Source organism: Apteryx rowi, unplaced genomic scaffold (assembly GCF_003343035.1).
Source record: "Apteryx rowi isolate R43461 unplaced genomic scaffold, aptRow1 scaffold_874, whole genome shotgun sequence".
In the NCBI taxonomy this organism is placed as follows: Eukaryota; Metazoa; Chordata; class Aves; order Apterygiformes; family Apterygidae; genus Apteryx; species Apteryx rowi.
In genome coordinates, this window is record NW_020451176.1 from 124,577 (window position 1) to 150,994 (window position 26,418).

At 43.7% G+C, this 26,418-nt stretch overlaps 1 protein-coding gene across 9 annotated transcripts; it reads right to left on the reverse strand.

Annotated features, from left to right (window-relative positions):
• Positions 1-1,186: 1,186 nt before the first annotated feature.
• Positions 1,187-26,385, reverse strand: BMF (Bcl2 modifying factor). 9 transcript variants are annotated; one of them, XM_026090707.1, is made up of 7 exons: positions 25,856-26,385; positions 24,912-25,228; positions 24,659-24,823; positions 23,383-23,703; positions 22,274-22,437; positions 7,351-7,448; positions 1,187-6,708 (listed from the first exon to the last, which is right to left on the reverse strand). In XM_026090707.1, exons 4-7 carry the CDS (start codon positions 23,696-23,698, stop codon positions 6,615-6,617), a joined length of 672 nt encoding a protein of 223 aa, XP_025946492.1. In that variant the 5' UTR covers positions 23,699-23,703; positions 24,659-24,823; positions 24,912-25,228; positions 25,856-26,385; the 3' UTR covers positions 1,187-6,614. The 9 variants fall into 9 exon arrangements, 7 of the variants coding, with proteins under 7 accessions (XP_025946492.1, XP_025946497.1, XP_025946496.1 ...); XR_003257672.1 differs by having other exon boundaries at positions 2,486-2,565; positions 3,058-6,708; positions 24,912-26,385; XM_026090712.1 differs by having other exon boundaries at positions 1,187-2,266; positions 24,912-26,385.
• Between the last annotated feature and the right edge of the window lie 33 nt (positions 26,386-26,418).

Genomic DNA, 26,418 nt, shown 5'->3' on the forward strand with positions numbered 1-26,418 from the left:
AGTTTAATTAAGAGTGAGAATTTAACCATAGGAGAATCAGAATAGGAAATTCAGAGCCAGCTCTCCCACCCATCTAAGTCAATCTCACTTCTGTCCCCTTGTATCAGTGTGTTACAACAGGCTCTTTCATGGTCTCATGATACTGGCCAGGGGACACACTTTTCAGTAGATCTAATACAATGAAAAGAAAAACTGTCTTTTTCCCCCTGTGGTCTTAGATGCACATGTGGCTTTTCATACCACACACATCATGTGTTTTTGGAATGAAAGACCCTTTTGTAACATGCACACACCAACAGAGGCAACTTAACATCGAGTAGAATTGTTAACTCAGTGTCCTAAAGACTCCAGATGAAAATTGTACCAACAACATCACATGAGCAGTGTTCGTTAGGGGAATCTGACCAACTATATTATAAATATTTGCTGATACTCACATCTCCATTCCTGCCCTACCTGGGTTAATTACCATTACTTAATGGAGATATTTTTTCTCTTCGCCTGTACTAACACAGTAAAACTGAAGGAGAGGCCAAAAAACATGCATTTTGCTGTCACTTACGATTGCCAAGACATCCTCAATTTTGCACTTGAAGGAGTCATTACCACTTTACACAGCCCTTTGAGCCTTTACACAGCCACCTTTGTCCACTGCCTTTAAGTCAGAAGACCAACAAGAACTGTATCTTCTTGGTAAGATCACCAAACAATGACTGTCTTTATCATGAAGGCCTGAGCACTTTTGAGTGTACTTGCCTAGGCATAAGCTGGCATCACTCAAAGGTTACACTTTACAAAGTTGGAGGATGCATGGAGATAAAAATTTTCAACTCCTGATTTGAAGCAGGAAGTTAACTGTGCAGTTCCAACTAGCATCAGTCCTTTATCCAAGGGTGGGAATATTCTCCTTGAAAAGGTATTTCATAACTCAGATGAATTATAACCAAGCATAGCAGTCCAATCTGGAAGGAAAATCTTGTCTTTGTTGCAGGGTGTGGTATTAGGGTACACATACAAGGACTGACCACATATTTTCAAAGTTGAATAACCAAAGTTGTATCACTGATTTGGATGAACTCCAGAACTGGCCAGTTGTGGCAATGCTCTCTATCCCTTAAAAAATAAAACGAAGAACACAGACCAAGAATTTAACAATTTTATTAAAAATTGTACCAGTTATTAGAAAAAAAGTCCAAGTATTAAAGAATTAAAAAGCACCAAAGAAAGAAAGCACAAAGCAAATATACTGTACAGATACAAAAAAGGAGCACTGCCCAGTCACCATTGGTACAGGCAGGAGTCCTGGAGGCACACAACCAGGATAAACAAAATGCTACATTCTCACTGGGTCTCAGTCCATGGCAAAGAAGGATGTGTGCACTTCAGGACTAATCCAGACAAAGATCTCACAGGAGAGCATCGGGTTTACTTCTGCAGCAGGACGGTATAATATACTTACTGTGGGAAAACTCTTTATTGAGGGTATGGAAAGTTCATTAAGTACACTGCAAATTATACCTCTCCTTACCCCTTTGCTTTTCCAAATGAAGGACTCCAAAGTTAAAAAAACAAAAAAACAAAAAAACCCAGAAAAACTATCTCACAAAAGTAGAAAAGTTACACAGGAGGGTGAGGCAGAAAATGTGAATCCACATTTCACAGTATTCCCATCAGTAAATTTTACCTAGAAACACGGGAAACTGTACTACATCACTGATACCACAGAAGAGAGAAGAGAAGTTACATGATTAATTTTACTAAAGAAACAGTCTAGATACCCAAAATCCAATCTGGTGGCAGGATTTTCAAATGTACCCAGTGGAAACAGGCACACAAATCCCTTGGGCTGTTTTGAAAGTTCCCTACTAGAAGCTTAACTTCTGACATTTATTTAAGACAGTGACTATGTCTTCTTTACATCACACCAGTTTCTCCCCCTTTTTGTCATCAAATTTTCCTTTCATAAAAGTCTGATCAAAACTGGAGCTGAGGAATCTGTGACGATGCTCTCCTGGAGCTGTGTCCGCAAATCAGGGAGACTCCTTTAGATTTAAGAATAACTTTACACATGCAACATTTTCATAATGGATTTTAAAAACAGTTTAAGAATCTACCCTTCCCACCCCTCCATTCCCCAAAGACAGCAAAGAGTCTGAAGACAGAACTGAAACATGGCTTTAAAAAACAGTCCACAGACATTAGGTTTCACTTCCCAGAAACCAACTTCCAGCATGGGATTCACAGGAAGAGACCCTCCTTTCTGTGGCTATGAGGGAGGGTGAGGCACATGGAAGAGAGAAGGGTGAGGGATGTCAGACTGCATTCAGTTTAAAAACACACACACACACATGTGCGCACGCACACACACACACACACACACACAATTACATTCCAGTGCATTTGATGTGTTTGGTCTTTTCTGCTTTTCCTTGTGGAGAAGAACTGAGCTGTGTACCACCTGCATGAACACATGCAAACCAGAGAAACAGAGACCACTGAAGTCTTTAGGAACTGTAAAAGATTGTCCTACGATCTTTTATCAATTCCTTGAGGTATTTCTTCTTTCTAAAAAAATCAAAGGCAACAGGTAGGCATTTCTGAAAATGACAACCACAAAAGCCAGTTTGAAAGAGACTCATTTGAACAACGTTATTGAAAACCCTTTTTGTCACACTACGCTAATACTCTATAGTGCCTGGTCCATAAGCAGAGCTCCCATGAACATGAATGGGCATTCCATGGTCCCTCTATTTATAATCTCCAAGTAAATATAGCTAATAAGACAAGGCAAGACCTCCACATTTCTGCATTCTTGCTCAGCTCCTAGCATATCTGCTAAGAGCGCTCCATATTTTTCCCTTTAAAAATACCCTCAATAGTACACCATCCAGCACGTCCCAGTCTCACCCCATAGCTTCAGTGGAGAGATGGATCAGGACCAGCAGAGGGAGGATGGAATTCATTTTACAGAGTTAACAGACTCACATTGCAACAACTGCCTCAAGTAATTTTCCTTAAAAAAAAAAAAAAAAAAAAAAAAACTTCTTCCTAGCCTACCAAGGGGAAGAATCTGCAGTTTCCCAGAACAGTGCCAAGCTCCATTGACTGCTGTGGAGCAACTTGAGGGCTGAAGTACTCTCATGTGCACACTTCTCTCATAACTTCAATCCAGGCTTGAACAGACAAAGCTGACAGTCAGTAGAAAGGAAGAAGTCTTTGCAATCATCCTTCCTGCATCAAGAAGGGCTGGGTTCCTCTCCTCTATCCTCCTGTTGATACGTAGCTCCAAAGCAAAGGCTGATAGAGAAGTTTCTTTCTAGTAAGACTCTTCTAATAAGAGTTTAGCCAACAAACATTTAATAGCAAGCAGCTATTTAAACCTGTAAAAGACAGGCAGACTTGGTACTACAGGAAAGTGAATTGCAGTGGAATATGCAAAACCCAAATAAACCAATAAACCTGGCAACTGAGATATGTGATCAGCTATGCAGGATTTCAGTGCTACCAGAGACCTTGGGAGAAGTCTGCAGTCCCTATACAGATCCAATGGCAACCCTTTCTATGCAAATCCATTCTCTCCTCTGCCTTTGTTGTATCCTACTTATGGCAATTTGCAGCTATCCCTGGGCAGTCACTTTGTGATTACTGGCTCAGCTTTCAAGAATTGCAGGAAACAAAAGTAAAACTAACTATTCCCTACTAGCACCAGGCTTACTGGATCCAGGGATGGGCTGGATTACAAGATACTTGACACAGTGGGAAATTGGGAAGCGATACAGAAATGAACTGTCACTGAGAACTCTCTCAAGGAAAGAGCACTGAGGTCTGAAGCTGTTTTGGAGATCTGGGAAAGGCAAGCAAGATACTTCAACACTGCTGGTGCAATCAGCAGCAGCTCAAGCTCTTCTTAAGAACAGCTCATTAAAAATAGGAATTTGTTTTAGAAGAAAGATCCAACTGTTCTCTCTAAATTGTAGTTAGTTTTACACCACAGAGAGGAACAGTATCCCATTCCTTTCATGAAGACAAACTAATAATGAAAAATTTGAGCATTCTCCTTCTCTTACAGGACTTAAACCATGTTCATCAGAACTGCTTCCCCAAACAATCTACTTATGTCTGTGGCCACACTCTAATAGGTACTCTGAGAGGAAGATTTCCTCAGTGCATGCTGAAGGGGCCCTACCAACACGGGATGGGTGACAAATACATGGGTGATGTGCATCCGTGTATTTGTTGATAAACACATGAAATCTTCCCACCCTCTAGAGAAGACAGAAACATTTGACCAGGTGAGAAGGAAAAAACTTTACAAGTACTCACTATTTCCTCAAGTAGGTGAGATTGTATGTATGAAGCAGCTCCTTTTTCCTTCAGTGAATAACCAGCCTGCTCCTCTAAAACTACATGAAGCAAAATAAGACTCTTGGGTTGACAGAGTATATTTCCTTTCTCCAAGATAGGCAGATATGGAATAAAATTAAAATATATTATCAGTGGTTGTAAATCTCTGGCAACAGTAACCACCACACATATTGCAGGAAGTCAGTCTTTGTCTAGAATTAGCTCTATGTCTCCAGTGAAGTATTGTTGTTCACAGAGATTTTAACTTGAGACCCTGGAATGAGCAATTTTGATAAGTCTGTTGTTCCAGTGGAAAATATGGACTGGCAAAGATGTGTTTCTCACTGAATCAAATGATTCTGATCAGGTAGCCAACACGACTGCAGAACAATTTCAGGTATTTGTTTTTCTATGTTGAGAAAAGTCTTGTCCTAGATAAACTGGTAGGGTCACAACACCAGCAAGTGCCAAAACCAGACCTATCTTTCCAGCTTACATACCTAGAGAACACACCAGGCCTTATTTGCACTTGGATTTAACTGGCCTGTTTGGCAATCAAGTCAAGTGGGAGGGAAAGGGGAAAGCTCACAAAGGTTTTTAAGTGTCAGATGCACTTGCTGAATCTTTCTTACTTTGCAGGGCTGTTATGATGTAGCTTTGATCTGCTGGTCTGTGACTGCACCTGGTGAAAGGGCCCTGCCAACCAGAAGGAAAATGCAAGCATCATGTCCCAGAGGATGCTGTGCTGGCAGACAGCATTGCTGCATTGCTACCTGAGCCTCAGCAGGTCTACTCCTGCCTCATTAACAGCTTTCGTGTTAGCCAAATGTCCTCCATTTTAAGAGTCATCTTTTTAACATCCAGCTTCCAAGGGGTCCCCAATTCAGTCTCTGCTTGCACTACCCCTCAGGCTTCTCCCCTCTTTAAATCCTTGTTCTCCAGTGACCAGCGCTTACTCCAAGTAGACTGTGCAAAGCAAGGTATGGAAAGCCTGATCTCTGTAAACATGAGCAGAGAGTGGCTTCCCATACTGCTGCAGCAAAGTCAGTATCATGTACCACTCCTGTCCCTCTGGGTAACTCTGTAGTGCACATGCTTAAAGAAACAATACAAAAACAAAAACAATTCTTCCCTCTCCCTCTAAAAAGCCCCCCCCCCCCTTAAAACCTGACCCCTAAAATATAACTTGAGATTCATTTATATGAATTCTCAGTCATCCTGGACAAACATATCACCCTAGCTCTAGCTAGAAAAATAACACAAGAGGGGAAAAAAGAGTTTTCTCACATAAACCCTCATTATGCTGAAAGATGGTGGTTGTGAACATATGCAAATGAAAAAAAGCTTTGGGACCTGTTTCAGGGAGCTAAAGCACATTTTGCCACAGTAAAGCAGGATGCAAGTCAAGAGAATGGGGCTGGGAAAGAGGGAGAAAGTCCAAATATAACTGTGTTCAGCAAATTGTTACCAGACACTACAGTGCAATGATGAGATTATACAAAAAAACTGAAAAAATTAATTAGAGAAGGACATGCAGAGAGGGGTGGAGGAGAAAGCACATGTGCAAGTAAACTACTCTTCCCATACAGTAATGCTTATTTTTCAGAGTGGACTAAGAGCAGAAGAATTCCTCAACACCTGAAGTCGACATTTGTAACAGTACTGAACAGTAGTTCTCTGGACAGATCTTAAGCTAGTTTTATAATTTGAGATTTACAACAAGTTGCAGTGGAAATATGGAAACTCTCTGAAGAATATAAAGGATGTGTTGCTTTACTGATAATACTTTATCCAAGTAGTCACTGGGTTTGTCAATTAACAATATTTAAGGCTACACAGAAGTACTTCATTTGGTAGGTAATTCCCTTGTGCTGGTCTAATAGTGTCAGTCATATAGACAAACTTCTGAGCGATAAAAACCAGGAACTCTTAGAAGATCTCCCTTGAAATAATATTACTGCTGCTAGTCAATATATGCTTACAGCAGCCTCCACCTATTACTTAGTAGAGTAATGGACAGACTGCTGGTACAGTGTATGTGTCAAACTAGTTGTTAATTAATTTCCCTGTCAAATCCTGAAGCAAATTATCAGATGCCTGGGACCTAAGCTTTCCTGACCAACCATATTATAGTAATAGAAAAGAAAAACAAAACAAAATAAACACCCATCGTAAAACTAATAAAAACATATACATTAGCATTGTAGGAGAATGATGCTTGGGTCTTATTCCATAGTTTTCAGCTCCATGCTGGCTTACAGGCGCAGCAATCACTGAACTGGAAGCAAACAATTGCAGACACTGAATAGCCACCAGTAACTCCAAGCAGGGTTTTGAAGAATGCTCTTACAGAAACAATTTTGCCTATTTGGGGCAAGGAGAAAGAACAACCTCATGTGAGAGATCTGCAACTGGTGCTCAATGAAAAGATTTAAGAGATCAAATTTCTTTGTGATTTTCTCTCACAAAAGATCCAAGAAAATAAGCAGTAACCCATGCAGAAAACAAGCAACCCACTGGATATAAGTTACTTGAGTATTTCTGTTGCTAAAAAGAACTTTCTTCATGGGGGAATCAAGCATCTCTACTCTGGAAGATACCCAAAGGACGTTTAGAGCCATCAATCCCAGACATCCTTTCTAACTAGCAGCCAAAATGACAAACTCCTGCACTGTATTATTGACTAAGAAACAGTAGAGGAAGCTGTTAGTCTAATACCTGCCTCTCTTGCGCAGAGGTTACCGGCGTGGGGAACCAGCAGCAAGCGTTACCAAACACACCCACATTCTAACTTTCCTTCAACAGTGTTGGACAAGAGCTCCCTGCCTCATGAGGCAGCAAGCAGCAAAGAAGAGTCCATAAAAACCCCGAACTTGAAGGCGAGTATAAGAATTTCACAGAGTCCTCACATCCGGCCGGCGGTGTGCATGTCTCTCCCCAGAAACAGTGTTTGTTCAGTGCTCCCTGCAGGCTGGATGTGGCCTGAAACAGGTGGGCGAAGCTCACCTCTGCCCAGTGTGGTTCCTGTTCGCCTCCCCATTTAAGGCCAAGTTGTGTAGAAAGAGAAAAAGCTGCCACCACGCTTGATTTCTGTTCTGCTGATGCTGTAGAGGAGAACAGTTGAAACAAAGTTATTTATATTTCTAAAATTGCAACATACCACTTCTCTTTTCCAAAAACAACTCAGTTACACTTTTCAAGAGCAGACACTTTAATCCCATCAGCATAACAAGGGGGTGCACAGAGGGATGAGGGGAGAGAGGGAAATGATAAGTTCTCCAGAAATAATTGTAGCTCTAACATTACAAAAAGAAAAGAGCAGACCCTTTATGCATTGTGCACAAGAGGATTAAACTTTTTTTTGCTTGTAGGATTTTGCAGAGTTTAGCCAAGTGCTGTTTTTAATCAGATTGGCTTCTGAGCCTTTCAAAAGCCCCAGCTGCATGAACAAACAACCTTTTTTTTTTTAAAAAAAGCACCCCCCTTCACCCCAAAAGTAAAAAAAAAAAAAAAAGAAAAAGAAATATAACTGGTGATCCATCTGTAAGTGATTTGACACCGTGAAGGTCAAAGGGTTAATCTTCAATTTAAACCACACTGCTGAGACAGCAAAAGTCTGATTTCATCTAGTACAAGAAAACACATTCGTGCACACACACACTCCCTCACCCTTCCCCCACCACATTTTCCTTCCCAGCATCTCCAAGATAATACTGCCCTTTTTATAGCCACTTTTGACAGTAAGCCATAAATAATCAGCCTTGGAGCCCTTTCCTACTGACTGGAGCCAATTAAACCTTAAGCAAGAACATACTTGAAAACACACAAAAAACCAAAACCAAGAGGTTATTTCAGGTCCCATTGTCAAGGAAGAAACATGGGAGTTGAGTTTCAGGGGGACACCAGACTATATAATGCAGCCTTTGGGCAAGGACACTGTTCCTTCTTTTGTTATATGTAATCACCTCTGCAAAAGTGGCTCCTATTATCCCCCCACCTTCCCGCACTTTAATGGCATCTCATACAAACAGGTGGGTTTCTCTTTACACTGCCCTGCTTGGGATACTATTTCACCTCAATAACCAACCCTCAATTAGAAGCCAGTCTTTGTTTTCTCATCCCGAATTCCACATTTGCTAAGCAGGACTCATCATTTCTGAAAAACAAAACAAAACAGCCCCAATTCCTCCCTCCCCCACAAATCCCCAGCAGACAAGGAAACAGAAGACTGGCTTCCAATAACTTTGCCTCAGTGCACAGGAGTTCATAATGGAGCACTGAAGCATATTATATGAACAAGATGTTTCAACTTAGATTAGCCCAACAGGGCAGAACCATATGATTGCAAGGCATTCTTTATATGATCATAAATGAGAGAGAGTTGCAACTGGAGTTAGTATATTGGAGATACGTCAATGGACAGCTCTCCAAAGCTTTCCCAAATATTCATTATATGATGTTCACATTTCAGCATAAGTAGATCTGTGTCATTTGAATCAAAAGTACACACAAAACAGGGTTCAGAAAGCCTGTGTTAACTTGCATCTTAGCAATGGTTCATTCTTCTTACTTTCAAGACTTAAAAGTTGTCTTCTGGATTTAGAACACTTCATACAGATCTAAACACACATCTCAACATCACTGAGCATAACCCACAGACAGGAACTCTAGAGCCTCATATCTTTTATTTCAGAATATCCAGTCCCTGGGTTCAGTCTGCACTGATTGTCTATACATTGCTAGGTTTATAAATGCATATATATACATGTATGCTTGCATATAAATATGTACATATACATACAAATATATACACACACATAGAGCATTGCTAGGTTTATACGTTAAAGCAATCTTTTATAAGTATTCTCTAGGGCTGGGTTACGAAAACCTAAATTGGTCTCAAAAAGCAAGATGTTTGTTGTTTTGCTATTCACCTCTTAACTTCACCAGACTTGTCCTTCTTTGTCAAACTCCAGGGATTTTTCTCACCCTCCTCCTCAGAGCCACATTTCCAAACCTGCTTGAACATGCATGTGCAACCACAATGGCCCAATGACATCTAGATACCATGTTTTTATCAAGCTATTACAGCTCAAGCCAAATGCTCTTTAAACAGAGACATTCAGGGTAGCATGTGAACACAATACCTTCTTCTAGGCAGTTTCCACAAACAGCAAACTATGCTAGGAGAGCACAGTGGACATGCACACTGCAGATGTTGCTGTCACAGATTATTTCTTTCCATTGACAACAAAAATGGTAACTAAGCGTCTTAAAGGGAATTAGTATGTAAGTGTAAAAGGAAACGTAAAAAGGTGTTTCAAAATTTTTATCTAAAAGGTAAAATTGAAATATATCAGAATTTAACTGGTGACCCCTCTTCAACAGAAGTTCTCATGGAGTTTTATAAAAAGTGTTCATTTGGGGGCAGACAAGAGGGGATGTGCTAATCTGACTTGTGACAAAAGAACAAATACATATATCAGAAAGAATTTCTGCAGTCTAGTTGGAGGCCTGTAGCTAGCGGTGTCCCCCAGCAGTCAGTACTGGGTCCAGTCTTGTTCAACTTCTTCATCAATGACCTGGATGAAGGGACAGAGTGCACCCTCAGCAAGTTTGCTGACCATACAAAACTGGGAGGAGTGGCGGATACACCGGAGGGCTGTGCTGCCATTCAGAGAGACCTGGACAGGCTGGAGAGGTGGGCGGAGAGGAACCTCATGAAGTTCAACAAAGGCAAGYGCAGGGTCCTGCACCTGGGGAGGAATAACCCCMGGCACCAGTACAGGTTGGGGGTTGACCTGCTGGAAAGCAGCTCTGCCRAGAAGGACCTGGGAGTGCTGGTGGACACCAAGTTAAGCATGAGGCAGCAATGTGCCCTTGTGGCCAAGAAGGCCAATGGCATCCTGGGGTGCATCAGGAAGAGTGTTGCCAGCAGGTCGAGGGAGGTGATCCTCCCCCTCTACTCAGCCCTGGTGAGGCCACATCTGCAGTACTGCGTCCAGTTCTGGGCTCCCCAGTACAAGAGGGATGTGGCACTACTGGAGCAAGTCCAGCAAAGGGCCACAAAGATGATTAGGGGACTGGAACATCTCTCTTATGAGGAAAGGCTGAGAGAGCTTGGCCTGTTTAGCCTGGAGAAGAGAAGGCTGAGAGGAGATCTTATTAACGTGTACAAGTATCTGAAGGGAGGGTGTCAAGAGGATGGGACCAGACTCTTTTCAGTGGTGCCGAGCGACAGGACGCGAGGCAACGGGCACAAACTGAAACACAGACACTTCCATCTGAACATGAGGAAAAACTTTTTCACTGTGAGGGTGACAGAGCCCTGGAACAGGTTGCCCAGAGAGGTTGTGGAGTTTCCTTCTTCGGAGATATTCAAAACACGCCTGGACGCAATCCTGTGCAATGTGCTCTAGGTGACCCTGCTTGAGCAGGGGGGTTGGACTTGATGATCTCCAGAGGTCCCTTCCAAACTCAACGATTCTGTGATTAATATTCCACTTAATGTAGGAGGCTGCTTTGAGCTTCTCACACACTACAACAGATTTCTAAATGTTCATCTCTGTCCTTCCCTCTCCTCAAATTTTCAAGGTCAACTTAGAAGTAAAGGATTACATGTGCTTTGCTGTGACAGGTAAAAAAAGTCATGCTGAGAGAAAAAGGCGGAAGGATAGAGCTCCTCCTGTGTTTTGGGGGGAGAAGAAGTTTTTGTTTTTGTTTTGTAAATAAGAGATTTAGGTATCTTCTTTTGAAAGAGTCACAGCCCTGCAAGAGCACCAGTGGGATGCAGTATCACAAGTACTGAGAAAACAAACTCTAAAGACATATTTTTAGTTCAAACTCTATTGTGTTTATTCACYATCTATTTAAGCCACTTTTTTGGTGCAACATTCTTTTGCTTCTCCAGTTAAAAATGTTTCCCACTATTTACCTAAGACACTCAGTGAGATTTCTGTGCAAGGAAAAGCCGAATAGGAATTATTTCAACCCAGTTTCCCCTTGCTTATAAAAAGCATAAAGAGAACCTCAAATCACAATATGAAGGACATGATATCATTAATTTTGTTTTCAAAAAATGGCAGCACAAGGCAGGTAAACGGTAGCCTACAGGTAACTAGCAGGCCAAGGGCAGATTTCCAGGTTTTATTCCTAGACCATAGGGCTTCTATTTTCCTGGGTCCATATTCAGTCAGCATTTCCTTCCTCCAGCTGTGGTTCCACAAACACTCACTGGCTTGCATACTGAAGAGCCTGTTTTCACTGTCTTCTCCTTACCCTAGTGTTGGAAAGTGAACTAGAGCAAGAAAATGGTCCAAGCCAGGACTAATATGGCAAAAACATTATCTTTACTATTGATCAGGTCATCCTGATCCATCTGATTCACATCATCCTGCAGTCAAACTGATGCTTGTGCCAGCACAACAGAAAGGCAATCTGCAAACAAGCACAAGCGGGGACTGCCTCCTTCAATGGGAAGCCTAGCTAGCAGGGTTTACAGAATTATGGCTTCCCTTCTGGGCTGGTTTGCTTTCTGTGGCACTAATTCAGTGTGGGACAAGAGCCACAGAATGGAAAAGGCAGATATTCTTTGCAATAGAGATAGAGAAAACAATTTACGGAAAGAACTGTCCAAGCCTAAAACAGTTCTTTTTGCAGGTTTCAGTAGCTTTTCCCTAGATATGCCTCTGCTAAGACCAAAATACTCAAATATCTCTTCTTTTTTTTTTGTGGTATAATTCAGCTGCCAGGAAGTATGGAAAACCCAGGAGAATGACTCCATGAATTCTGCATCTGATTTTTTAGATGTGATGAGCTCCAAGTCAATTCTTGCAGTGTTCAATGACTCAACCAGTACGACTATTGTGGCACAGGTTTATATTTTTCCTAAGCTTCACTATGTTGACTTAGCCCTCACCAAAACAATTCAATCCTCAGACTCACTGTTGCAGAAAAGCGTCAGAGATGAACATTTTGCTACATCCCTGAGATAGCAGCACAGTGAATATTTTGAACTTCCTTTTCCAAGAAGGAAAGAAGCCTCTTTGGCCCTCTACCCTAACTGTGACTAAAGCAGACTGGAGTTGTGAATACAGTAAGTCAACACAAAGCTGGAAACACATAAAACCATTTCCTATTGCAGCTGCTGCTTTTTAAAGGGGATATCCCTAAGAGACTGTCTGTCCAACATGCTAGGATGAATGCTTCAGTGAGTCACAAGAAAGGCCATTTTACAGGAAAAGTGTCCTATGCAACAACAGTACATTAACAAAGCCTATTTCATGAACTGTACTGATGAAAGCCAGAATACTGGTAAATGAACAGCAAGAACCCTGCTGGAACCAAATGGAGGAGGAACAAAGCTGACCCGAAGTTTATTCCCTCTCAGTAATTAATATTCCCAATAAATGTTTCACACTGTGAGTGTACAGATACCCGTCTGTCACATATCAAATAGCACCCCAAATGTCAAAAGCATTTTTACTCCTACCAAGCTCCTGAATGCGGTATTTTCAAGGAAATATTAGTAAAGGCAATATACGCTTAAAGAAAACATTTGTCCCTTTGACACAGCTCCTTGAATCTTTGGGCATAAATGATTAGTAGATGAATAAAATTCACTCTGTGTCCAATACAGAGGTGCCATGAATATCCCTCCTTAAAAAATAAAGAGCATGCTCATCATATAGACATACTGTATGTGGGTGTGGTACATTCCTATTGCAAACACAGAAACATGCACCTGTCAACCCTCTTCATTTCATGGGCAGCTTTTGACTTTGCTTCATGGTTTCTAGATGTTAAGGGTCCTGATCCTATCACATCTTGAAGGATCAAAATATGGCTGTAAATGGCAATATTACAGCAAAAGAAGAATACTGGCATATGTGCACATAAAAACCCCATTCTTTCTTTAATGACTAATACAAACATTAGCAATAAGTTGTTGGGATCTTACTTATTTACTGCAAACAAAAATACTTGCACACCAGGAGCAGTTGCTGACTCATTGCTGAAAGCTGTTTTGGCTGCCAGGTGGCTGGAGGCATATTGTGCTACCATAAAATATGCTTCAGTTTAGACAGGCTGGAAAGTCACAGCTCCCAAGGCAACTGAGGTCACAGAAGGTGTCCCCAGTTGGAAAAAGAAATGCAGGCAAATACAAATCTTTCCAGCTGTGGCATCTAATGACCAAAGAATAGTGCACATGTAAAAGCAGTAGGAAAACAAGGAGATAGTAACAGAGAGCAACTGAAAAAGGAGTTAAGCAGCAAGATTTCTCACAGCCACACAGAAAGGAGGACAAGGATCCTGCTCAAGGATCTTGATCCTTCTGACTTGCAAACCACAGGGCTCTGTTACGCAGAACTAAATCCGTGGTAGCGGGAGAAGCTGTCACAAGTAGTGTTTCCTTTCCCAAAGCCTCAGTTAGGCTTTATGAAACAAGATAGTCAACATGTGTGGGTTGAGGTGGGGGGATTATACAGAAATGGGTGCAGAGAAATCCAGAAAGGAGAGATCCAGGGCGCAGGAAATGGGAGACACGTGAAACCTATGTATGAGGCTCCCTGGGCCGAGGGAGCAGCAATGGGAACAGCACTGACCCTCCCCACAGAGGGAGATCTTCTGGTCCGAGCCGCAAACAGCTCTGTTTATAACCCCAAACCTGCTCTAGGCACAGCCTAGCAGGTGAGCCCTTTCTTAACTTTCTTGTAATTCAAAACAAGCAGCAGCCCGGCAGTGCCTTCCTCTTCAGCCTGAGCCTACAGGAAGTGGAAGCAGACAGGCACCATGGCAACAGCCAGCTGACTTGCAACCTGGAAAGGGCAACTACCGGCCAGGACTTTCCCAGGCCCACAGCGCTTCCCCTCCTGCACACCCTGGAGGGCATGTGGAGTTATTTTCCACTGCGGGGGGGAGAAGAGGAGGGTAAATAAGAGCCTTGTATTTCCATATAACTGCACCTGCTTTTGCTTCCTACCCCTCAGTGCAGTGCCAGGGCAAGATCCTCTCCCACGTCATCTGGGGTAGATGAGGGCGTGGAAAACAGATGTCCAGATCTTGCCTTCACTTCCGCATTGAGAGGTGGGGAGGAGCTCATCTGAAAGGATGGGCACCTTTGGCCTGCCCCCTCCTTAAACCAAGCAGGGATGGGAAGAGGAGAAGGTCTCCCTCCTGGGCTGGAGCCTGCCCGCACTGCAGTCACCTCCCCAGCAGACACGCACCCCCCACGCTCACCATTTCAGACAGGAAGCAGAGGCAAATTTATTTACTCAGCACTTAAACTAACTCCGAGTGTGAACCAACAGAGCTGTTTTACAGCTTGCCTTGTTTGTAATCTAATCTGCATATGCAATTGGGACAAACTGACCTGTATTTCTCATCGATTCCACCAAGGAGCATGAACCCAGAGGTGCTCCTGAAACCATTCAGTGCACTAGAAACACTCCTAAGTGATTGAAGTGTACCTCAGGTTTTTGTTTAATGCAAAACTTCCAGGAGTTTTGCAGGAAAAATCCTGGGGCGGGGGGAGGCCAGAGAGGCAGAGGGTGACGGCCTGGGCGCAGGGCTGGCCGGCTCCGAGGGCAGCTGCAGGCAGGTGCAGCGCTGGAGCCTGTGGGCAAGGCAGCCTCTTGTCAGCAGTTCTGATGACTCAGAGGCTAAATTTAGAGAGCGATATAAACACAGCAGCCACAGCGCAAACACTGCCCAGCAGATCCATTCTCACGCACAGCTGTCYGCATCCACTCGTCCTCGCTCGGCAAAGACAGCGTGCCCTTTGAGGGCTCTCTCCTCTCTGCTTTAAGGGTTTTTCAGTGGGTTGCTGAAGGTGCAAGCTCCCCATCACCCACATCTTGTGACACGTTACATCAGAAAACCTGATTAGGGTTAGTAGAAGTTGCCTCACTGCTTTTATTTTTAGATTATTGTTATTCTTTCTGCTGTGGTGCAGTCCTCAAAGTTTCCTTTGCCTTTGGCAAGGGTAGCTACCAAAAAAAAAAAAAAGACATTATAAAAGGCTAGCAGGACATTCCTCTTCAATGGCTTGAAACAAAGGCGGGCTCTGCAGTTGGGCCCTCACTTTCCTGCCTTTCCACCATAAAATTTAATTGAGTAAAATACAAACACACACACACCTCTCCATAAATAATCATTCCAAACATCTCATCAACCCCCTAAGAGATGGCAGTATCTTAACAAGATCAACCAATCTAAGCAGAGGACTGGAGGCAGAACGACTGGGTTCCAATCGGTGATCACTGCATGATCTCAGACAAGTTACAACCTGCATTTCCTAATCTCTGCTGCTTAAAAAAAAAAAAAAAAAAGGATATTACTGCAATTATTTCTTAATTGAAAAACAATTTCTCAACTGTGGTACAGTGCTACAAATAAAAAGCACATTGCTACTGTCCTAGCTAGCATGGTGCTCTGGAGTCAAGGAAATGCAGTAGTCTACAAAACACTGGGGTTTTACAGGAGAATAAGAAGCACTGTAGGTTATTTATATCACTGAATGATATTGCAGGTAATGTTAGAAATACTGTAAATCAATTCAGCATGTATCACTTGTACTGTCCCAAAGAATTAGTTCATAATTTTTTACTGCGGACAATCTTTATATTTTAAGGTTGTAGCCTCCTGCCCTAAAACATTTCAGTCCCTCATTTCCTGCCAAGTGAAGGATTCACAGCAGCCAGTTACAGCAACTCTTATGTCTCTCCTGTCACCAGGCTCCCTTATCCTCTGACCACTTCCTCTACCAGACCTGAGCAGGAAGTTTTGTTTTTAAACATTGCCCCCTATTTTAGAGGGGGGACAAAGGCATTAAAGTCTTTTGTCTGCTGAAGGTGGGGAGAAAAAGAATAGATTAGGCTGATAGAAAAGTTTTGTCTTTTTTAAACGAATACGTAATAGTTGTACTGTGTCAAGGTTCATTTAGACCTGCCTCCAATGTGAGTGAGTGGCCTTATGTTGCTGCCTGAGAAAAAGCAAAGACAGAGCAAGTATATGCAAGAGCTCCCCCTAATACTCTTTCAGCATTTAAATTTAGGACTTCCTGAGCCAGATGAGATTTCTACCTATTGAGTGACCCCTTCAATGGCCAGAAACTTCTCCAGGTTGCTCTTGAAGCCAGGTGAAGTGCTGGCACACACTATCCCCTGGCAAGGAGTTCCACAGATCTATTGCACAAAAACTACCTTATTTACATTGAACTGTCTCCTACTAGCTTAATTTGATTTTGCCTAGTTCTTGTGCCGGGAGAAATAATAAGGCTACCCACCTCCTTCATGCCACATTTGATTTCTGTTTAAGATTTCTACCATATCCTACTTGCTTTGTATCTTTTTCAGGCTTAAGAGTGCTAGCTCATTCATTCTTTTCTCCTATGGAAGTTGTCCCTTCTTGCACTTCTCTGAACCTTTTCCAGTTCTGCTGTATCATTTTTGGAGGAAGGGAACCAGAACTGCATGTAATATTCAAGATATAGGAGATATACAGTGGCATAATTTATACAGTGGCATAATTATGTTCTTGTTCTCCATTTCCTCTGACAACTCTTCAAAGAATATTGTTTCAGATCAGACTTGAAATCAGCCCAGCAAGTTTCTATTAACCTGGCTGTCATTACTCAGCTCCACAGTTAGCAGGACTTGGGAAAGATCAGACCAGGGGCTAGGCAAGGGGCAACAGGTCGCCATGTCATTTTTAGGCATAGGAGAAGGCACTTCTAAGTCATCTCTTCCTTCTGACAAACTAATTGTCATTTGTCTGAGATGGAAAGATCTAAGAAAAAAATTAAGAAATCTACCTCCACTTCCCCATATCAAGATCCTGACTCCACTGTGTGATCTCCTCAGTTTCCTATGAATACTTCATTCCTTGAGCCTGAGATCACAACCCCATAGTCCTGTAAGCACTTTGCTCCACATCTCCATCTCCCCAACCTCATATCCACCTTATCCTTTGCCCTCCCAATTGGAGGCCTCCATCCTCTGACCACTTATGGAACTCTCAACCCGGTACTTTCTTCCTTGCCATGCTCCTGCATCCTCAGCCAGAAATTCAAGTTGTAGACCAATTGGCATCCCACAGACAGTAGAGCCAAACAGGAAATCCACTGCTTTGCACAGCAGCAGCTGGGACCAGCAAACCCATATTAGCTGCAGAGGAGATCTTGCTGTAACGCACTTACCAACTCAGGAAATAAGTGGATGAAAGCACTTAAGTCTCAAAGAGACTACAGGTACAGGTAAAGTTAGAAGTTGCTACTGTCATAGGTTCAGCTGCAGGACAATTTGGAAATCTCTACATTACCTTATTAGGAAGCTTTTCTGAATAATTTTCTAAAATATAAAGTCATCATAAAGGACAGTTTCCAGCAAACAATTTCAGTTAAAAAGCTTCACCAGAAAAATTCCCTGAATGTCCTGAGTGTCTACAATGGAGAAAGCCTGATGGAGTTTGGGATAAACAATTCACATGTAGTGCCGTGCACCCACTGTCCCAYGCTGAGAACTCTTTGACAACATACACACTGGCACTGTTGCATAAGCAGAAGTGTCTCAGAGGAGGCCTCAATAATTCTCATGAGAGATAGAGGGGAAAAATATGCAAAATGTAACCAGTTTCACTTTCAGAGGAAAATAACTTTTCCTCCCAGACATTTTCAGTGTCATTAACTTAAAACAAATGGGTAGATTTCTAGTAGTCTGTCCACAACTGTTGTGAATATAGGCATTCAGACTCTGCCTGCTGCTTGGACCCATCACACAATGACAGCAAAGGGGTTATTTGTTGAACAGAACAGGGAATTTCCAGAAACAGTTTTCTATAGCTAGATTCATGGTTACTTTGAGCATGGTCAGCATATCTAAATCAACTGCAAGATTCCTGATGTGCTGGAAAGGGGCTTTGTTGTTGTTTTTAATGCACTTATTTACTCAAGAAAGCTCAGCTCTGATTCAGCATCTGGTTCTTATTGAGCCTCAGCTTTTTTTAAACTAAGCTTTCCAGATGGGTTGACTGAAGCACAAGGAGGTCAAGAGACTTGTCTGAGGTCATACAGCAAGTCAGTGGCTCTGCTTGGACTGCAGCCCAGAACTGTTCAAGGCTACCACTCCTTAGCTCTTAAAGAGACAATTTTATCCCCTGTGAAGTGATCTTATCATTGTGAAGAAGAGATTTGATAAAACTGGTCCCCCTCAAATCTGCAGCCTGCTTAGAAACAGTTATTTTATTCAGGAAAAAAACTGTAGTGTTCCAATGTCTTAATGGAGCAAGCTGAACTAAGGGGTGTGATACTAATATACAGTCTAATTCACCTCACTCTTATATAACCTATGTGCTCCTATAGGGGCTTTGCACTACAGCCACTGCCTCTAGTTCTCTATTCATGTTCCATCTAGCAGTATGTCCGATCATGAAATACATCCTCAGTTCAGCACAAGTTAAAGCCCCTTCTCAAGGCAAGAGAATTCAAATGCACTCAGGATCTAAGGAGGAGCTCAAGCACTTGTTCCCATGGCCTTGACAAGTAGGGCACAGGCAGCACATTGCAGCTGACTGACCAAATACTGTAAGCTCAGCTCCACCCTCCATAACCACAGAGTGCATCTTTAAGCTCAGTTATAGGCTAGGATACAGCAAGCACTTCAGATGGAGGGCACACAGACCCCATGGCAAGCCCAGCCTTCCCCCTAACAGTGCATACTTGCTCCAACTCAAGCAAGATGCGATTGGTATAAGGTTCTCCCTCAGGAAGCATGGTTTGGCTCTACCTTTGTTTTCTAAGGGTAGAGTGAGGAAGTTGTTGTGGAGGGAACATTGCCAGAAGCTACACAGACAGGTAAGAGGTACTAAAGAGCTGGAGCTAACATAGATGAGTCCCACATGTCATTCTGTGGAGCCCTTTGCAAATTGGACTAACCTGTAGCAGACTCTGCTACTTCACAATGCAGAGCTTTGCTCAAGTCTTTCCAATAGTAAGTTCAGCACCTTAAAGATTAAAGCTGCAGAGTGCTAGAGAATGTTGCATTATTGTTCTAGCACTGTTCTAAGAATAAAAATGCCAGGTCTTAAGTTATTGTATTGTTTAATATACTAATAGGAAATGAAACCCTGAAAATGGTGTACACACCAAAAGAGAGCATAGGTGCGGCCAACTTTCTTGTTCTTATGAGATACATACCCAAAAATCTTTTGTATGGCCAAGAACCACAAAATAAATACCACATAGCTCAGGGAGCCCAGGGAAGAGATAACTGTGACTCTCCAGGGTTCCCGATGTGGGATGGGATTAGACCAGGTGTGCAGCTGGGTCCAATGACAACTAGGTGACGTCAGCCTCAGTAGCTACTGCCCCTTCAGTTCCTCTTGATGCCAGGGATGTACAGTAACCAGCAGCCTTTGCGTCAACATAGTCCTGCTGCTGCAGCAGGGCAGGCACCATACCTGAACTGCTGGAGAGCCTTGCAGAACTCAAGAGCCATGTGAGGCAACTCTTGAGCTAGCTGGATGCATTAATCTAAAACCAAAAGCCCTTCCTAACTCCTATTGAAGGAGCACATACTTTTTCTATTCACAGGTTCAAAGATAAAACATTTTGTAGGCTCCAAAAAGAGGCACAGCCTGGTGAGAACTAGGCTTGCTCTCTCTCAGGACTTCACAAGACCACACTGGTGTGACTAACTTCGTGGTATTCTAAACCTGATTCCAGACACCACTCTGGAAATAGTTGGTTTTGACCAAATGTTTGAGACAAGCTGGAATGGGGCACCAACTTCTGAGATTAGTTTCACAGCAAGACAAATGACAGCCCAGTTTTCCATGTCTCAGAGATTACCCCTTCTCCAAACCACAATGCATTGTAAACCAGTTCATGTGTCTCCAGAGGCAGACTGCTGCTTCAGCAACAAGCTGGGAAGAGTCACTGCATGCAGGACAGGGGGGCTTCTGCACATGAGATCTGTGCCAAAAGCCAAAGGAAATCCTCCATGCAGGGTTAGGAGGGAAGGGACTGGGCACAACAACAAAACACTGTGTGGAACAGTGCCTTGGACACTAATATGTGGCTCAGTATTCAGTTTCCCTGACAAACAAGAAAGAATCCCTTAACAGATCCAAATGCCAAGGCCTATCCCAGGGTCAGGCTGTGGAGAACCACTGGCTGAACTATTCCATCTTTGGGTTAAATTTGATTTTTTTTTTGTTTAATTTAAATGGCTCCCCCTCCTTTACAACTTGTTGCTCTTCCAGTTCAAACAAAGACAGCAGAGCTCCTCCTCTGCTGGCTGCACAATGGGGTAGTGCGGGCATTTGCTTTTGTTTACTAACTCTCCCACATGCTTGGCTGACACGCAATTCGCCTGGCCCAGCAGTCCTGGCTGCAGTCCTGTGCATGGTGCTCAGAGCCCCTGCAGCACATGCAGCTCGCCTGAGGCTGAGTGACAGCAAAGAGCCAGACCAAGGGCAATTTTAGTGGGCCTTTTTGGGGGGGCATTCTTGGATGCATTTCCCAGACATTAGATAGGTTCGTTCCCCAGATGAAAGGGGTCAAGTTACAACCAGTTCCACAGCTTCACTTCAGGGCTCCTCACAGGGATGATTAACCTTCCCTTTGCTACACAGAGTGGAGCCTTGAGCTGTTGGGGGTGAAAAGGTAGCAGTGGGGAAAACCCCATTCAACCAAACACAACATATGTTAAAAGGCTCATGGTAGACTTATTTCTTTTTGCAGAATGATATTCATAGCCCAAAACAACCTACATTTCTACAAATAAACTTCCTGTTACAGCTCCTTTAATCCTTCTGCTGCTGGAGGATGCCCAGCAGTTCTGGAGTCCCAGAATTCCCTCATCTCTTTCATGTCACAAAGAGCACCAAAACCCTGCCCAGCCACAAGCCATATTCTCTGACCAGGACAGAGATCCTCACTTACCTTTGAGAAGAACTGCAACAGAGCCCATAGCTAACAAAGTCTAGAGCAACTCACTTAGAGTGAGAGTTTTCTGTCACTCTCTGAAGTCAGCAAGAGTGTCAGCTTCTTCACATGCAAGTGGATACACACTCTCCTTGTTGGGCTTGCATAAAGTGGAAAAAGGGCTCCTTGTACTGCACTTGGGCCATCTCTGCCAAACTTTGCACAAGCTGGGATTTCCATTTCTTCACTATTCAACAGGGGAAGGAGGGCAAGGAAGGAAGAATCAGGGTTTTAAGGGGCGTTTTTTTTGCTTTGTTTCTTTGAAGAGAACAGTTTCTTCTTTTTTAAAGAAAACAAAAACAAGATTCTGGAGTGTGGTTTTCAAACCCGATGGCATCTTACAGCTGTCTTTTGTTGTGAGGAAGTTAGTCACAAGTCTGAGAGACACTAACTAGGACTGTCTCGAGAGGAGTTACTAGCAAGTCTAGCATGATCTAAATATACTTCTCAACATTTGAGACTGCTACCCCTAGACAATACGGAGCATCAAAACAGACTCCAGGCTTCTTGCCATTGCCAAGATGAGGAGCTGAGATAAGCCAGAGAGGCCACTTGTGCCACAGAAGAGAAGATGCTCAGGGTGAAGAGAGTAGAGAAGAGTAAAAGCTGTAATAGAAAGCCAGGGGAAGAGTCCTGGAGAAAGCTTCAGTGACCCTGTCACTGATCAACTGCAAGAGCTGGAATAGCAACCACTAATGTCAAATGGGATACTTTGCCAAGTAGTAAATGCAACCCCACACATCCTCTTCCCTCTATCAATCCGTCTTTAGGAAGAGTCATCAATCTAGCATAAACAGAATACATAGTGGGGCCCCAGACATTTTATTGCTGCCAGCAGTCTACCGCCTTAGATGACAGCCTGCTTAGCTGATGCCTGGAGCCAGCCTTCTAGAGCACCACTCTGGGATAACTGACTCCCCACCTTCCCCTCCAGAAACACCTTACCCTCTGTACGTGGAGCCGGTGAAACTGGTCTGCAATGCACTGCAACTTCCGTGCAATCTGCACCTCCACATGTGCTTCACGCTGGCCTTCCTGAGGCTCCTCTTGGAGATGTGGATCCAATGCAAAGCCAACTGGAGGAGCGTGTAAACGGTAACCAGCATTCCCTACAAAACAGAGATAAGAGGAGTCATTCTTCCAGCACAAAGAACAACTCTTCAGTACATTTCATGGAGGAAAGGGCTGCACATAATCCTAAATTTTTGACTCATCTTAAAGTCCAGCTTCTGAAGCCCAAACAATGACTATGCACTATAAGCATGCAATAAAATATTTGCTCAGCTTTTAAGTAGCTTTATATTGATTAAGCAGAGCATTGTGTTTCTTCCCATAATCAAACAGCTGGCAAGATCTTACACTCAGTTCTTTTTGCTTATTCACAGTTCAGCCAAGTGCTGAAATTCTTTTTAATGACAATTTTACAGTTTTACATCATCTCTGCCTCAAGTAGTCTCCCATTAAAGGTTGCTGTATCCTTTCTGTCAGGCTTTTCTCACTTTTCTGGCATTTAGGGGGACTGACTTGAATTAAAGTTGAACTGGATACACAAAACTGAGTGGCATCCCATCAGTAACTAGTAAAACACTGGACAGACATCCTACTTATCCAACAACCTTTACTTCAGGAAAGGGTCTAAAAGTTGTCCCATTAAGTGTGAACTTTTGCATTTCCCCTCTCTCCACTGAGAATTCCTAGGAGTCTTCTTATGTGGATGAGACAGCACAAGAGGTTATGAAAATGCAAGCAAATAGCAGGATACGAGGCATGGTGAGCACTTAAATGTCTATCAGTAAAATAAAATGCAACAGAATAAAGCCAAAAAAGAAAAATGGGAGTATCAAAGAGCAGAAGCAATGAGCAAGCGCCTGGTTCCCACAGTGGGCAAGTAAGGGTAAGAAAGTATAAGCTGTCTTCCCCAGGGAGTAGGACAACAGCAAAATAACTGGAGTCCTTTAATTAAACACCCTAATGAAAGAATCCTTGCCTGACTGAGGAAGTGCTAAATGGACAGTTTCCTTTCTGCAAAGCTGGTGACACTGGAGTGCTCTTACCATAGAAGAGTCTCCGGGGCTCTTCAGTGACTCCACAAGGCAACATAACATCCTGACTGGAAGAGGACGGGCTGAGTGTTTGAGTTGCCTTGTCCTGCTGCTCGGGATGCCTGCTACCGGGACCACAGCAATGTGTGAGGGGGAATAGTTGAAACCTCCCCAGAAGGCAGCTGTAGGACTGGTTCTGTGTGAAAATGCCAGTTGCAGTCATCTCACCAGGCTGACCTGCAAGTCCAAAGTCATCAGAGTGAAACACGTCATCGTCCAGCCCATCCAGGCTAGAATAGTCCTCTTCCAGGTAGCTGGGGCGATCCATCGCTCCTGCAATAAAAGGACATTTGAGGAAACAGCTAAGACACAACAAGAATGCAGCCCAGGAGAGAATGCCTTCTGCTCCAACAGGAAAATACAGCTCTTTCTTCCATGCCTGCTTCCCTCTCGGTGCTGTCCATCTGCACGGGCAGGAGAGATGAGTGACTCAGTGATGAGGATCAGGGCTTTGTGGGAAGTCCTGGTGTGCTGGGCCAGACAGCACAGAAGCTACCAAGTGTCTAAGGCTCCATCCATGGCTCCCATTCCACAACTGGTCACAATGAGGGAGCCAACAACCTACCACAGCAGGTAGAAACTGAAAATACATTGTCTTAAAAATCATCTCCAATCCCTCAAAGTGCCCTGTGCCAGTCAGCCTCTTTGAGATTTGTTTTGCTTTAGCCTGCTGTTTTTGAACTCTGTGGAACCCCATTCATTTTTTCCCCCCATCTATTATTTATTGAAGTATAGCTTTGTAATCACAAGGCTGCAATGCCAGCCTTTTAAGAAACTCTAATGGTTGCAAAACTCGCTGGCAAAGCTGCTTCTGTTAAGCTCTCCATAACTTTTTCCCTGTATAAGGGCCAACTTTCCCTTCAAGTTTTCATTTCTTCTCTCACCTCAACTAATGAAATGTCCCAAACTTGGCAACCCAATGACTTCATTAACCTTCTTACCCTAAAGTAAATCTGCATTATTGGTGCACTCTGTTACTAAAGAAAAAAAACATTTGCTGGTGTCAGTGTTTAAAGCAGGACTTCCATAGTTGTCACCGTGAACCTTTCTGAGCTCTGTTGCAGCACAAAACTGGACAAAGAAGATGGTGAAGGAAAAAAAACCCACCACCCACCACCACCACCAAAACCACATCAAACCCTAAGTCACAATTTCAGGGCTCTTTGCAAACATACAGTAATTAGAAACAGATTTACCAAAGAAGCCATGAGTCCCTTTTACTTGTTACCTGTGCATCTAACCCAAATGGAAGACAGTCTCCTAAGAGATCCATCTCCAGGATTTCCACCCAGTTCCAAACAAGGCAGTGAAATTCAACTCTTCATGTCTCTTCCTTTGCTCTGGTTTGCGAAGCATTTAACAGAACGGAAGACTAGCAAGAGGAATTTCAGGCCTGAAGGAGACATTAATAACAACTTTATAAGGTTGTGGTCAGTGCTCCCCTTGGTACTCACATCTCCCCCCAGGTGAATGATACTCACCACACCAGCATGTTAGAGGAGACAAAGGGACTGAGCAGTGCAAGAACTGTTTGTGCAAGGCTCTAACTTTGGCACTACAGCTTTTCAAGCTATTGCCACTCAGCAGTTCACTCCAGCCCAGCCACAATCTCCAAAGAAGAGTTTGCAGAACAGGACAGATACCAGCACCACAGCTGATCCAGATCTGCTGGATGACAGCAGTGCTATCTTGGCATAACCTTTTCTTCAGTGGCTTAAAGTAGTGCACCAAAATGAGTTACAGGCATAGAGACACAGGGATAGATCTTCTGCCAGCTCTTCTGTTGGCTCACTCTCACCTGACAGAAAGGCAAGGTGATAATATATTTTGTCTTTGCAGCAAGATTTGCCAGATCTCATCTGTCAGAGCCCCACTGGGATGCATGCATTCATTGCAATAAAGCGCAACAGAGATGCAAAGCTAACAGGCAGACCAAATGCTTAAAAGAGGGTTTAGAAAGCAGGAAGGTTTCCTCTGCCTCTCACACTAGTCACACTCTATTCCAGAGCTCTTAGAGAATGCTAAAGAGAGAATGCAAAGAGTAGTCTAAAGGATAACTTACCCTAAAATTCAATTAACTTCTTTCCATGATCTTAAAATGTAACTCATTCAAAGAGCCACAGAAATTGAGAGATGCCATTTCTCATCCAGGAGGTACATTGAACAAGCTGGGCTCTGAAGGCTCTGCAAGATGTGGAGGCCTGCACACAGAAGCCTGCACATCTGCAATATACTTTTACTCACAGCGCTTCCATGAGAAAGCAAGAAACCCTCCTAGCTGAGAAAGCCAGCGCGGCGTCAATGAAATTCTTACACGCTGCAATCACATGCCTACTCTGACAAACGGAGGGGGCAGGAAAGCCAGAGGGAGGGCTCAGCAGACACGTGCGTGCCAGCTTCCCAAAACAAAGCTGGTCGGTCTCACTTTAGGACTGAGAAGTTCTTTTAACTCTTCCATTTCCTCTCTGTTGCGGGCCCCGACACCGCAGAATCACTCCCGCCCGAAGGGTTTAGACGCTGCTTCTCTGTTCAGCAGGAGGTAGCGCAGGAAGCTTAGCCTGACGGAGCAGCTCAGGAGGGGAAACGCTCGCTCTCAGCGCGCCTCTAAACCACCGCACGTGTCCAGCATCGCACGCGTGAGCCACCACAGCGAAGAGCGACTCCTGACGCGCAGCGTCTACCGGAGTCACCAGCACAGCATCGGTGCGTTTCCTCACGACAGTCAGGGATCATTTACCTCGGTAAATCTCCGCCTGCTCCACGCTAAGCGCGTTCCCGGCACCGTTCGCATAGCAGCGGGTGCCAGAGGCGGGGGACAAGCGCCCTGGCCCTGCGGCTGCTCCTGCCGCGCTCGCTACGAGCGAACGAGCTCCGTGCAGCCGAGGAAAGCCAGTTATGAGCCGTGAGCGCGGGCCGCAAGGCAAGGAGCGGCAGGCCCGCGCAGGTGCGCGCACACACCCGCGGGCCCCCGCAGCCTGCGCACCCCCA

Excerpts from the sequence above, each read along its gene's own strand:
- BMF (XM_026090707.1), bottom strand. The coding sequence starts at position 23,698 with ATGGATCGCCCCAGCTACCTGGAAGAGGACTATTCTAGCCTGGATGGG. Across the intron at positions 22,438-23,382 it reads GCCCCGGAGACTCTTCTATG|GGAATGCTGGTTACCGTTTA; the intron begins GTAAGAGCACTC and ends TCTGTTTTGTAG. Across the intron at positions 6,709-7,350 it reads AGGAACCACACTGGGCAGAG|GCAAAATTGTTTCTGTAAGA; the intron begins GTGAGCTTCGCC and ends TGCCCCAAATAG.